At 48.8% G+C, this 13,023-nt stretch overlaps 5 protein-coding genes across 5 annotated transcripts; 3 read left to right on the top strand and 2 right to left on the bottom strand.

Annotated features, from left to right (window-relative positions):
* The first annotated feature begins 282 nt into the window (after window positions 1-282).
* Window positions 283-4,390, top strand: TrAtP1_003106 (uncharacterized protein). Its single transcript, XM_066111747.1, has 3 exons — window positions 283-2,901; window positions 2,963-3,918; window positions 3,974-4,390. The coding sequence occupies exons 1-3, from the start codon at window positions 2,168-2,170 to the stop codon at window positions 4,132-4,134; spliced, it is 1,851 nt and encodes a 616-aa protein (XP_065967826.1). The 5' UTR covers window positions 283-2,167; the 3' UTR covers window positions 4,135-4,390.
* TrAtP1_003107 (uncharacterized protein) lies at window positions 1,338-1,664 on the bottom strand (the record flags this gene model as incomplete). Its single annotated transcript, XM_066111748.1, has 1 exon — window positions 1,338-1,664. The coding sequence occupies one exon, from the start codon at window positions 1,662-1,664 to the stop codon at window positions 1,338-1,340; it is 327 nt and encodes a 108-aa protein (XP_065967827.1).
* A 1,089-nt stretch (window positions 4,391-5,479) lies between the features above and the next one.
* TrAtP1_003105 (uncharacterized protein) lies at window positions 5,480-6,609 on the top strand (the record flags this gene model as incomplete). The annotated part of the gene is made up of 4 exons (XM_066111746.1): window positions 5,480-5,780; window positions 5,835-5,964; window positions 6,031-6,482; window positions 6,557-6,609. 4 exons carry the CDS (start codon window positions 5,480-5,482, stop codon window positions 6,607-6,609), a joined length of 936 nt encoding a protein of 311 aa, XP_065967825.1.
* Window positions 6,610-6,865: 256 nt separating this feature from the next.
* On the bottom strand, window positions 6,866-8,107 carry TrAtP1_003104 (uncharacterized protein). The gene has a single exon (XM_014087688.2). The coding sequence runs from the start codon at window positions 7,888-7,890 to the stop codon at window positions 6,961-6,963; it is 930 nt and encodes a 309-aa protein (XP_013943163.2). The 5' UTR covers window positions 7,891-8,107; the 3' UTR covers window positions 6,866-6,960.
* A 2,458-nt stretch (window positions 8,108-10,565) lies between these two features.
* Window positions 10,566-11,717, top strand: TrAtP1_003103 (uncharacterized protein; the record flags this gene model as incomplete). Its single annotated transcript, XM_014087433.2, has 1 exon — window positions 10,566-11,717. The coding sequence occupies one exon, from the start codon at window positions 10,566-10,568 to the stop codon at window positions 11,715-11,717; it is 1,152 nt and encodes a 383-aa protein (XP_013942908.2).
* Between the last annotated feature and the right edge of the window lie 1,306 nt (window positions 11,718-13,023).

The raw sequence follows: 13,023 nt of genomic DNA, 5'->3' as shown, positions 1-13,023 counted from the left end.
GCGCGGGTGGCCAAACGATTCATTCTGCTAAAATAAGTTTCTGGATGAGGTCGTTCAAGGGGCGATTAGTGTCGCGAGGAGCGATCGATCTGCTGTGAGTTGGATGGTGGTGTGGTGTTTGGTGTGAGTGCGTGAGTGCGATTTACGGCAAGATTACTGATTGAGCCGAGGATTATGCGGCCGGTAGAAGTCTGGTGCCACTGGTACTGATTTAGCACTGGGAACCTATCGCCGGTGGGCGAATTTGCCTGAGGCTGAGGCAAGGCAAAGCCTAGGACCAAAGAGGAAAACTTTTCTTCTTCATGATTCCTTCTAGAGAACACTCGTCCAAGTCATTTCATGTGCTGTATCCTCTACGCGATTCCAAACGACCTTATCCAATATAATTTTCAAATCTCAATCCGCCAAGCAACTCAACCCTCCTAGCGCCCATATCGCAATGGCAAATGCGATTGTACAGTAAGTAGTTCTGCGACGACTCTAGCACTGACTCGGGACCCACGATGACTCCATCTTCGGCGCCTCGCCCACTTTTGCGCCGGCAGTCAATTGGCCGTGGCGCGCACAGGCTCCGGCTGGTCCCATCAGCCTCCATCACGCAGACGTCATCGACGAGGGATCAGCACCAGGCAGAAGCATTTCGAAGACCCGTTGAGGAAGAAATTTCGCGATGGCGTCGGATCGGTTTTTGAAGACGATGCTTCGTCTGACAAGGTTGCGGCGTGGCAAGTAAATGCCTCGCCGCTGCAAGGGCAGCAGCAGCAGATGCAAGTCAGGAGGATTGGCGAGCCAAGACAGCCACTCGAGAGAAGCAGTTGTCGATACAGCATGAACTGCTCTCTGGCTCCAAGCAGGCGAGTCTAATCTACGAAGAGCATCGATCGATACGGGCTTATGCAGGCTTTGCCAGCGGCCAGCCCCCGATCGCATCTTGGTCCCTGCTAGTGACTGTCAAGTGCCGTACTCCGACCCCCTGCCGCCACTCACGGCGCACCACTCACGGCGCCGGCCTGGCGCCACTACCGGACAGACATGGCTTGAAGGCCCTGCTTGGCAACCTCGAGAGCGCCTTTGACGTCTGTCGAGGCTAGCGGACGGGACCTGGGACTAGTTTCTTTGCGCTGGCAAAACAGGGAAGGGTAGAGAATGCGGAAAGATTGAGAGAAGCGGCAGCACAGCACAGTGGGAAGGCGAAAGTGGCATGTTCGAGGCCATGGCCCATGGTGATGCTGTCGCAACGGCATCAAAACAATGTTTGCGGGCTGCGCCGTGCGGTCTAGAACGCCGCATGGACAGACACAAGGGATGGACATCAGAGAATGGGCTCTGCTCAGCTTTTAACCTGGCTGCCTGTCTCTGTTTTGAGCATGGCCGAGAACGTGCGAGGACCCCAGGGTGCTGGGCCGTCCGTTCTCGCTGATTGAGTCGTGTCTCAGTGTGCCCTCGTTGCTTGGGATACTGCCCCATGCAGCCGCAAGCGACCTCCAGCATTCCCCAATTCTCGCTTCTGTGCGGAAAATGCGAATGCTGGGGTAGTCTGTTTTTACTCTTTTCAGCGTGGCCAGCCGTCGTCCGCGAACGGCCGCAGAGGCGCTGAGCAGACGGCGATTTTCGACATTCTGGGTCTGGGGTACTGTCCGCGTGCGTAATCTTCGCATCTGCATTTACACTCCGCGATCTGAGCTCTTGTCGGTTTGGCCGAATACGTTCCAGGTAGTGCTACCACTACTCTGTATCAATCTCCATGGCACGGTTGGATGGGGCAATGGACGTCATGTTGACTAGTCTCGGTGGGTGTGGGTATTCTTACTTTTGCAGCGACATGGTGAGACCCGGAATCCCCATTCTTTTTCTTTTCGCCGCAGGATACCTACCAGGCGAGCCTGTTCTCGGTCTATACTGTATGCCAAGTTGCAATGCTAGTCCATCCTGCCTGAACCCTGAACTCCTCCATGATCTGAATGCAGCTGAAGTTAAATACCCAGGCTTGCCCTCCACAGTAAACTTTTGCTCCCCTCCTTTTCCCATTCCCATCCTCCGCAGTCTGCCTTCTTCTTTTCCTTCTTATACTTCTTCTTCCCCAGATCTTCTCTCATCCAATCTCATGTTAGTGGTTCCAATTTTTTGAAGAAGCTGAAGAAGAACGTCTGCCACGGCGCATATCAATATGGCCGCGCCGCACCACACACATTTCTCTGAGGACCCCCCTCAGGTCCTGAATCAAAGGGATTTGGACCTTGCCAATGAGAGGCTCAATGCCAATGGCTCGCAAACTGGCAACGGGTCCAGCACGGACAATATCGAGAAGCAGGAAGATGCCAACCTGCCTACTGGCACCGACAACAAGCTGGAGAAGATGGGTACATATGACAAGTACGAGATTACGGAAGATGACTGCTACGAGGACCTGGGCTACTGCTATCCCAAGTGGAAAAAGTGGTACATCCTGACCGTCATCTTCTGGGTTCAGGTATCAATGAACTTCAACACCTCTCTGTATTCCAATGCCATTCCCGGCATCTCAGAGGAGTTCCATGTTAGCGCACAGGCGGCACGATGTGGTGCCATGATCTTCTTGGTACTCTACGCCTTTGGCTGTGAGCTGTGGGCGCCCTGGTCCGAGGAATTCGGTCGCTGGCCCGTCTTACAGCTCTCTCTGTTCCTTGTCAACATCTGGCAGCTTCCCGTCGCGCTGGCTCCCAACTTTGCCAGCATCATGGTCGGTCGTGCTCTCGGCGGTCTTTCTTCTGCTGGTGGCTCTGTCACCCTGGGTATGATTGCCGACATGTGGGAGGCCGATAACCAACAGTATGCAGTCGCATATGTCGTCTTCTCTTCCGTCGGTGGATCCGTCTTGGGTCCCATTGTCGGTGGTTTCACCGAGAAGTATCTTGACTGGAGGTGAGTCATCAACCGAGCACCTATATCTTTTTACTTGCCGTTGCTGACATTACTGTTTTAGATGGTCCATCTGGGTTCAGCTTATTTTGGGTGGATTTGTACAGATCCTGCACTTCTTCACCGTCCCTGAGACCCGTACCACCATCATCATGAACCGCATTGCCAAGAAGCGTCGTGAGCAGAACAACGAGAACATCTGGGGACCTGATGAGCTTGTCCCATTCCGCGATCGCTTTTCTGCCAAGGAGGTCATCACCACCTGGATCCGTCCTTTCAAGATGTTCCTCACTGAGCCCATTGTCTTGGTGCTTTCTCTGCTCTCTGGTTTCTCCGATGCTCTCATCTTCATGTTCATCCAATCCTTCGCCTTGGTCTACAAGCAGTGGGGATTCGGCACCGTTGAGATCGGACTGAGCTTCATCCCCATCGGTATTGGCTATGTCATTGCCTGGATTCTCTTCATCCCTGCCATTAAGCGCAACATCAAAGAACGAAAGGCCAAGCCTGATGATGAGCGCGCCCAGTACGAGTCTCGTCTTTGGTTCCTTCTGTACACTGCCCCCTGCTTGCCGATTGGTCTCATTGGCTTCGCCTGGACCATTCAGGGCCCTCCTATCCACTGGATCGGCTCCATGATCTTCGTTGCGATTGTCGGTATTGCAAACTACGCCATTTACATGGCCACCATCGATTACATGATTTGCGCCTATGGCCCTTACTCTGCTTCTGCTACCGGTGGCAACGGTTGGTCTCGAGACTTCCTGGCTGGTGTCCTCACCATTCCTGCGACTCCCTTCTTCACCAACATCGGAGCGTCAAGTGGCAAGAACTTGGAATACGCCAGCACCATCCTCTTCTGTATCGCCTTCATTCTGGTACTTGCCGTGTACGTTATCTACTGGAAGGGCCCGACCCTCCGTAAGCGATCGCCCTTTGCTCAGCGACTGGCCGACGCTCGTGCTGAGAACGCCAACGAGGGCCGTCGTGGCAGTGCTTCAATCGACCCCATGCGCCGAGGTAAGTTTATATCAATCCATGCTTTTTCAATATCCAAATACTAATTTAGATACAGCGTCCCACTCATCTAGTACCGCTGCCCGACCTCAACCTGACAGGCGATACAGCCAGCAGAACCGCTTCTTCGGCGAGAGCAGAGTCACTCCTCGTGGCACTCCTAGAGGCACCCCTGCTGCTAGTCGTCGCCAGTCTCTTGCCAATGTCGCAAGAAAATAAGGCGGTGTGTGTGTTTGTGATGAGGTATATATAATTATGGGATAGAATATAGAATCAACGTCCATTTTTTGTTCTATTTTGTTTTCTTTTTATCGCAGAGCGAGATTGGTCTGCATATTCGCTGCGAATTAGGTTTACGTGATTTGTGGGAATACCTTGTATCATTATTTACGTCTTGCTTTCTTTTGTATCTTATACCATAGTCCTTTGGATGAGACGTACTTTATTGATATTTGAATGTCAAAATTGTTTTACTCATATTTTGAATCTCATCATGCTTTACAACATGGCCTAATCTAATGCCCATCTATAAATAAGTACGCATCCGACGATACGAAGACAATGTTGCTGAGATGCCACAGACGCGCCACAATCCAACCGATGACTCGCTCGAAACTATTCTTCAGGTCTGAGAGGCGTTCGTGATCCATCTGGTATCGAAAACAGGTTTGCGGTCGGAAGTGGAGACTTTGCTATTAGTCTAGACTTTTTAGCCCTTGCGCTTAGATCCTGATGATGCTTCACCAACGTCGCGTATGAAAGATCATCGTCATCATGTGGAGCCGGCAGATGGCGCCCATCTCGGTCTAATTACGAGTTTACGGGTAACTCTATTGGTTTTGGAAAGCTAAGGATTCCAAATTGGGAATATCCAAGTTTGTCTCCCGAGAAGCCAGGGAGATGGCACAGATCTGTTTGACCCACTATCACAATGCGGTAGAAAGACTCAGATGCAGCTAAAATAGCATACTAGGTAGTCGGTATAGACCGGCTAATCTCGTGATCCACCTGTTCAGCCTCTCGTTGGAAATACGGTTCATCCAACAATTACTGATATGGGAGACCCACTCTCGAGTACTTTATTGAATTCACTCGGGAGAGGTTGCTGGCTATGGCGGCGTTTGTACCCCCTCAGGGTATATGAAGATTTGCGGCATGATGGCTGCTTAATCAATGTGATGCTACCCAAGCCGGATGAATGCATTGTATAGGTATCTCACTTTAGTCAAGTGCTTATGAACTGCAATTTCATTGGATGATATTGGAGATGGATTCTGTTTGTGCAGAGGAATGGTCAGGTTTTTATGCAATACCACCTTGATGGGAATGAGAAGTGAAAGGAGATTTTGTAGTAAGGAATTGCCATATAGCTGCAAAACGTTCCCAATGTAGCAACTGGCTACATGAACAATGGCGCAATAGATATTACAAAACTATGCTACTTCCTGTTATTTGCTGGAACACTCATATTTCCCCAAAATTTACTTGCTCACCCATTTAAGAACACGCTGCTCGCTTCCTGGTTTCAGACGCTCACTCATAGAACCCTCTAGTCAATTTCACCATGGCAGACAGCGCAAGAGACCTGATCCAAAAGCTAAATGCAGCTGCTGCGATAAATTTTGACGACGATGACGCTACACGACTAGAGTTGGCCATGGCTGCCCGCAAGCTCTATCACAAGCTGGAAACAAATGCAGAAAAGGTCTTGCGATTTATGAACGAGGAACCTGTCGTGTACCCCGCTATCCAAGTCCTCATTGATACGGGGATATGGGATGCTTGGACCGCTAGCGGCGGAGGCGAGAAACACATTGACGAGTTGAGAGGGATTGCCAAAGAAGATATTGACCCAGAACTTTTACGTAAGTATACTGGACAAAGTAGATGCTAGAAGCGGGTTGTTAATATACGGATAGAACATCTTCTACAATTACTAGCTTCAGGTAACATTATCGAGGAGACCGGAGAGGGTCTTTTCCAGCCGACGGACTTTTCGCTCTCTCTTGGCGATAAGAACACTCTTCTCGCACCAGCGCTCCGAGTAAGGTACATACTGAGCACATCTTTAAAAGTGACAGCGTAAAAGCTGATTGAGGAACTATTTGATCTCAGGACTGACCATGTTATGCGTCCTTCTCTTCACTTTCCCGAATTTCTGGCCAAGACTGGCTATCGCATGCCATCGGACGATACTAATAGCTGCTATATCGATACTTACCCCGAGAAGAAAGATTACTTTGGCCGTTGCAAGGAGAATCCTTCGTATCAAGAGAGCTTCTCCAGCTTCCTCGCTTTATGGAGCCAGCACAGGAGACCATGGCCTCAGTTTTACGATACTCAGGCACTGCTCGATAGTTCTGATCTGAGCAATGGTAGTGCACTAGTTGTGGATATTGGCGGGCATCATGGCGCAGATCTTTTCCATGTGCTTAAGAAACATCCTGATGTTCCTGCGGGATCGCTCGTGCTGCAGGATTTGCCAAAGGTAATTGCTTCGGCCAAGTTTACTACGGACAAGATTAGAGCTATTGGACATAACTTTTTCGAGCCCCAGCCAGTTAAAGGTGAATTTATATTCTCAATACAACTTGCAAATACTGCTCTTTTACGGCTTAATGTTAACACCAGATACAGGCAGTCGAGTATACTACTTTCACGCCGTTCTTCATGACTGGCCAGACAAGACAGTAGTGGATATCCTAAAACATGTCGCAGCCGCGATGAAGCCGGGCTACTCAAAGCTGTTGATCAATGATATAGTTCTCCCACCTGTGGGAGCTAGCATCCACCAAACCGGGTTGGATTGTTTCATGCTGCAAATATCTGGCAAGGAAAGAACAGAGGCGGTGTGGAATAAAGTGATTAGTGAAGCCGGTATGAAGATTGTTAATATTTGGCCGGATGGACGTGGGTATGAGAGTTTAGTGGAAGCGGAGCTGCTATAGATGAGAATATTGTGTATATTCAGTACTAAACTGCATAGAGGGTTGACCCTCATGTAATGCTGGAGACATTAAAAGACAGTCAATAGAGACGTTTAGACTAAGGCTTCTTCTTTACCAACAGCAAAACCATTGCGACTTCGCCAGTTAGCGTCTCCTCGCCAGGCTTAATGCCAGCTTCATGTAAAAGGCTCTCTATTCGCCTTCTCAGCTGCCTTACTATGTCTTCCTCTGTCCCGACCTTGTCTGGGTGAGCTTCCCTCCATCGAGTCACTGGACTAGAAGTACCCATGATCTTCTCAAACTGCTCGGGTGTAACTGGACCTCCTGTGCGAACAATGTCGTTCTCCACACCCGTTTTGTCCTTGTTCCACTCCTTGCGAACGAAGCTCTCTTTATCGAACTCTACTACCGGAACTTCAAGCGTCCAAGGCAGTGGTAGGTCAATATAGAGATCGCGAGTCAACAAGTTACCTGCCCTTGCCCATGGTCGTAGCCCATTGTAGAATTCTTCCACGAGGGCCTTTATTGCGACCCCGTTCGGCGTCTTTGTAGCGTTTATCGCCGCTCCAGACCGTGCCCAAATGGCAACGGTGCCGCCAGGCTTGAGAATGCGCGATGCTGCTTTCCAGAAACCCGCCATGTCGAACCAGTGGGCGGCGGTGGCGGCGGTGACCAGATCAACGCTACCATCAGAGACGGGCGGCTCCAAGTCGATTCCGAGGGTTTCGGCAGTCGATACTTCAAAACGTATAGGCAGGTTTGCCGACTTGGCAGAAGCGCGTGCGGTGTCAATCATGCCCTCCGACGGGTCCAGGCCGATGGCATTTTCGAAAAAGGGAGCCAAGTCCTTAATTGCCTGGCCAGGGCCGCAGCCGACGTCGACAACGGTGTGGAGTTGGCCGCCGGTAGAAGTGTGATGATTGATGATGATTTTGAAGAGCTCTGGGGAATACCCAGGGCGTACCGCCGAGTAATTCTGGCCCTGGGCCGCGGTATATGCGCGAAAGATGTCCTCTGTAGTTGCCATGATTACGGCTCAATAAGATTAAGCTGAAAGTTGAGAATGTGTGTTATTTAGAATCGTTGGAGATGCGCCAAAAGTTGCAGCCTAATCGTGTCTTTATAGCTTGGCGAAACGCGCTTTAGCTGCCGAGCCGGAGACCGAAGCTATACCAGACTTTGATTGACCCCTTGAAATTATTGTTAGTTGCCGAACCGGAAACCGAAGCCTAGCAAACATTGTTTTATATCTCGACGAAGCTATTTTTTCGCCGAGTCGGGAGCCGATCTGGTATTAATCCCCTGTAAATTTTAGTTCCGCCCCGGCGCGTCGAATCGGGTTCCTGTTTTAGCACATTTCGAGTCTTGTTCCTGATCAAAGTGCATCGGACTATAAAGAGTTAGCGGAGCCCTTTGGTAACAACTGCTAACTGAGAATTGAGACTCAACTTACAGGTACATGTACTTGGCCTGAACTGGAACAGATGTTTTTACGCTACAGCAAACATCGAGAACATTGACGAAGGCGCGTCATAGTAAGCGTGACTACTACTCCATGATTGATAAATGCATCTATTCACCAACAACGCTATACTATATGCGTGGTTGAGGGCCTCGAAATAAGGGCTCTATACCTAGCTTTACAAATAAATATATTAAAGCGTATGCAGAATTATAATAGCTTCTTTAATGGAAGCTATATAAACGAAAGCTGCCGCCCGATATTAAACTATATTTCATTAAGTAGTGTTAGAATGCAGCCTTCAACTAAGCTTTATAGTACCCTCAAAGTGAGTTCTCTCACAACTAAATATGCTTTGAAGAGCTACTTCAAACATGGCGGCACCTAGCTTATGTGGGAGTAGGAGTGAGCTTCTGAGAGGACGAATAATGGTGTCAAGATAGGCTCTGGGAGACACATCACTCTTGTCGCCTGCTAGACAATACCTCTTGCCGGCTATTCATAATGGAATTCAGATTCAGGGGAGATTAAAAATGCTGTGAACGTGCGTCGCCTGTTAGGCGACGTTAGCGTCGTAATCATGGGTCTAGTTGCGTGATAACGTTGAGGATCAGTCCTTTGCCCACCTTATTTTTATTTCTTATCTTATCTTATCAAGGAGATATGTATGTAAAAAGAGTCTAATTTTATCTTACATATCTACACTTATTTCTTCTACGTGCATAGAGCACCCTATATTTAGGGACCTTCTCACAAGCCACCAGCGTACTCTAACCAGCAACCAGATAAACTAGGCCCTGTGGCTAAGTAGCCTGGTACCTTAAACAGATGACCGATGTGGCAGGTTATTAACCGTTAGCCTTGACCAAGATACATAGGTCAAATTAAAGCTATTCGCAACCCGTTTTTCACGTCAACGACGCCGGCCATGGAGTTGCTCTATGGCCGCGAATTTAGCTCCTTCAACGAGGCCAAGGCTGCTGTTAACGCCCTTAGCAAGCAGCTCTTCTAATAACCTCGCAATACAACGCTTCCGGCCTCACAGCCTTAAGTTACGCTGCTGCAAAGGGAAGATCCATAAGGAAGAGGCTGCAGCAGTACCTTTGTTTACAGCAAAATTCGTATGTAAGCAGCGGTCTCGGCGTTCTGCGCCACTCAGCCACAAGACCCGGTTTATCTGGTTGCTGGTTAGAGTACGCCGGTGGCTTGTTAGGAGGTCCCTATATTTAATATAGATCAAATCGATCAAATATTCTGGGTATTGGAATTGATTGCTTGAAAGAAAAATGAAACTTCATTTGGTTGATTGATTGAATTTGATAAATCCATTTGATTTGACGGCAGCGCTGCTTCTGCCTCGAACTTCTATTTTCCACTTGTTAGCTGCAGGCTTATGTAAACGCGGCCAATTCTGCTATGTAGAAATAATTCCCATTCAAAAAAAGTTGAACAATAGCTGAAATGCATTAAATATGGTTCTATTGTGAGCTAACATTACCTTGTGGTTTACTTTTCGAGAAAGTGTTCTTGTTGCAGCTTTCGCCATTGTCGATTCTTCTTTTACTCCGGCTACACGTAATAATGCAAAATGAGCCAATCTTGGAGGCATACAAACTGTTTAAATATGTCAATCATACATATACAGCTATTCACCCATGAAACTCCGCTGCTTGTCTCATGAAGGAAAAAAAGGGACGCGATTTTCGATGGCCCATAACTCCATGTACTGCCTCGGCACTGGTGGGTTATAAATCCGAGCTATTCGATAACTAGCATAGTTTCGTGCCTCATATAATGGGTACTTGGCCCTCTCCGGAAGGCCTCTATTGCCTATTGTGTGATTAGGCTCCGCCTCTAGCCTGGCGGGTTCCTGGCAGCTGAATTACCCCGGATCAGAGTTACTTAGCTTCTATAGAAATCTCAGATTCGGGCAGTTGTATGTGGCCCAATTCCGTGTAGCACGAGGTTAGCCTCACGGTGCGGCGGACATACCCTCTCCGCCTCTACAGTAAGGGAACTTGCATCTGCGGGGGTGATCTCTTTTATGCATTTCTGTCATAGATTAAGGTAGCATCATGCGGAGTTTCTGGGATATAAATTGAGTGTATAATGACAGCATCTCCCGCTCAATCGAACACGATTAGTAGCCATCTTGATACCACCTGAAATTCACCTTTGAGCCTCATTCCCATCATAACCGCCTTTCTCCGAAGTGGGGCTACTCTGTCCTAATTGTCCTAATGGCGCAAGTTCAAGGCCACTACGATCCCCAATTCGAAGAGCTGCGGAAGCTTTTCCAGAAAAATCTGGATTCCAAAGCGGACGTTGGAGCTTCCATCACTGTAAACATCGACGGCAAAAACGTTGTCGATATTTGGGGAGGATATGTTGACGAGGAATGCACCCGTCCATGGGAGGCTGAGACTCTTGTAGCAGTCTGGTCATGCACGAAAGGAGTCGCGAGCCTTGCTCTTCTGATGCTCATTGATCGCGGCTTGGTGGATCACGACGCGAAAGTTGCTCAGTACTGGCCCGAATTCGCTGCCAACGGGAAGCAAGATATTGAGATCCGACATCTCCTGTCTCATACGTCAGGGCTTTCAGCGTGGGAGGAAGTGGTTACCTTTGAAGACTTGCCTGACCAAGACGCTATTGCAGCAAAGCTTGCCGCGCAGGCTCCTCTATGGGAGCCGGGTATGGCGTCAGGATATCACGCAGCTACTTTTGGAGTATTGATAGCCGAAGTCTTGCGACGCGTGACAGGCAAGACGATGAAACAATTTGTCGCCGAGGAGATTGCGGCTCCTTTGAACGCAGATTTCCAGATTGGCCTCTCGGACAAAGATATCTCTCGCGCGAGCAACTCTATCGCGCCGAAAGACAAGCCGCCGACTCAGGCAATGCCAGAACCGGGATCAATCCCGTTCAAGACGCTCGCCAATCCAGTCTTTAGTCCAAATTTCGTCAACACGGAAACGATCCGAAAAGCAGACCTTAGCTCCTTCAACGGCTTTGGTAATGCTCGCGCGATGAATCGCATCTACTCCACCCTAGCACTCGGTGGTGGAGTTGATGGGGTGCAGTTGCTGTCTCAAAAAACGATTGACCTGATCTTCCAAGAACAGTCGGATGGCATAGATTTGGTAATGGGATTTCCTATGGCCTTTGGCGTTGGATATGCGCTCGGAGGACGAGGCTCCGCAAACTTCATGCCGGGTGGGAAAGTTGGCTGCTGGGGCGGGTGGGGAGGATCGTTGTTCATTTTTGACATTGACAGAAAGCTCACATTTACATATGCTATGAATCAGATGTCACATAACATCATGGTAAAAGGGAGAGAAGGGGAGTACGTAAAGGCTGTATATAAGGCTTTGGGAGTAGAACTAGAATAGCGGCTCTTTGCCAATAGCTGAGGAATTCCCCAATACAGGTAGCATTTAACTATGTAAGTCCATTTTTACGAGCGAAAACAAAGGTAAAAAAAGATAATTACTTCTAAATATTATTACAACATTTCCATAGTAAAGAGAGGCTTTTCCCCTCTTCGCGCCCTCCAACAATTGGTCGATCTGAATAGCTCTACGCATCCTCCTAGTGTCCAGCCCCATTTCTGGTAGAATTCTGCTGTTACCTCCCAAGATGCTACATCGCATGTGTCCCCCCAAACAATAAGACCGCCTTCTTTCTGAGTGGCATCCAGTCCAACCATCCAATGGCACAGACTGTTTGCATCGTAATGCGAATCACTCGCTATTGCTTCTGTATTTAATTCAAGACGTAAAAGGTTATCTCTCATCTCCGGAAATGGTAAGATATCGAACCATGGATGGTGCGGAACAGATCTTTGTAGATCAGTCGGTGTTAGGCTTTTCGGGAGACGGGGTGGTGGTTTATTGTTGGCGGAAAGATGACATGAGCGGGCGAGCTTAGACTCATAAAAGGAAGATTCACAAGCATCATCGGTCAAATGAGCTGTGGATAGTCCGATAATGCTGCTAATAGTTCCAAGTGCCCTCATAACATTAAATTGCATTATGCATAGGAGATGATCCTTGGACGGTGAGCGCCCTATGTGGCGCCCAAGCTTCAGCGTATAGAATTGCAAAGATACCGCCGTCGGATTGGTGTACCATGGAGCTGTGTGAGGATGTCCTTCTGTGTCTGCTCCGTGATGGCACGACCGAGGTAGAGCATGATTGAAGCTACTCCTCTTGCATGACTGCTCTTCATAGACTAAAGTACCGGTTGGCAGATCAGAAGCAGGTATAGCCTTGCTTTTAGCAGGTCTCTTCCGTCTCTTACTGCAGATTTCAAGCATCTGTCTCCTCCGCAGCCGATATGCTCTCTGATTGAGCCGATTTTGCACTCTGCGCCGCACTTTGGGATCCGTTGTGCCCCTCCATTCATCATCAAAAAGCGCTACAGATACAGTATCATATGTATCATGCATCTCGGGTATTTCACGGGTCCGTTGATCAAATGATTAGCTGGTCGAAGTTGCTTTCAGGGGTTTTGCGCAGAAGAGAAGATGAGACATCTCGGTAGACATGGCCGGACACTTGCTTAGTACATGTGCCTGGACCTCCAAGCGCTAATGATGCTGTCTGCTTACACCTCAAGAATCATTGGTGTGGTGAGTCTCCACAATGTTGTCCACAATCTTTAGATCGCGAGATGGGGTAGCTTAGACAGAAGTGT

Source organism: Trichoderma atroviride, chromosome 2 (genome assembly GCF_020647795.1).
Source record: "Trichoderma atroviride chromosome 2, complete sequence".
NCBI classification, from domain to species: domain Eukaryota; kingdom Fungi; phylum Ascomycota; class Sordariomycetes; order Hypocreales; family Hypocreaceae; genus Trichoderma; species Trichoderma atroviride.
This window is presented reverse-complemented; position numbering and strand designations above follow the sequence as displayed.

Bases quoted from the DNA above. Each gene is read 5' to 3' on its own strand.
- TrAtP1_003104 (XM_014087688.2), bottom strand. From the start codon at position 7,890: ATGGCAACTACAGAGGACATCTTTCGCGCATATACCGCGGCCCAGGGC.
- TrAtP1_003106 (XM_066111747.1), top strand. From the start codon at position 2,168: ATGGCCGCGCCGCACCACACACATTTCTCTGAGGACCCCCCTCAGGTC. The intron at 2,902-2,962 runs GTGAGTCATCAA...TTACTGTTTTAG, and splicing joins GAGAAGTATCTTGACTGGAG to ATGGTCCATCTGGGTTCAGC. The intron at 3,919-3,973 runs GTAAGTTTATAT...ATTTAGATACAG, and splicing joins AATCGACCCCATGCGCCGAG to CGTCCCACTCATCTAGTACC.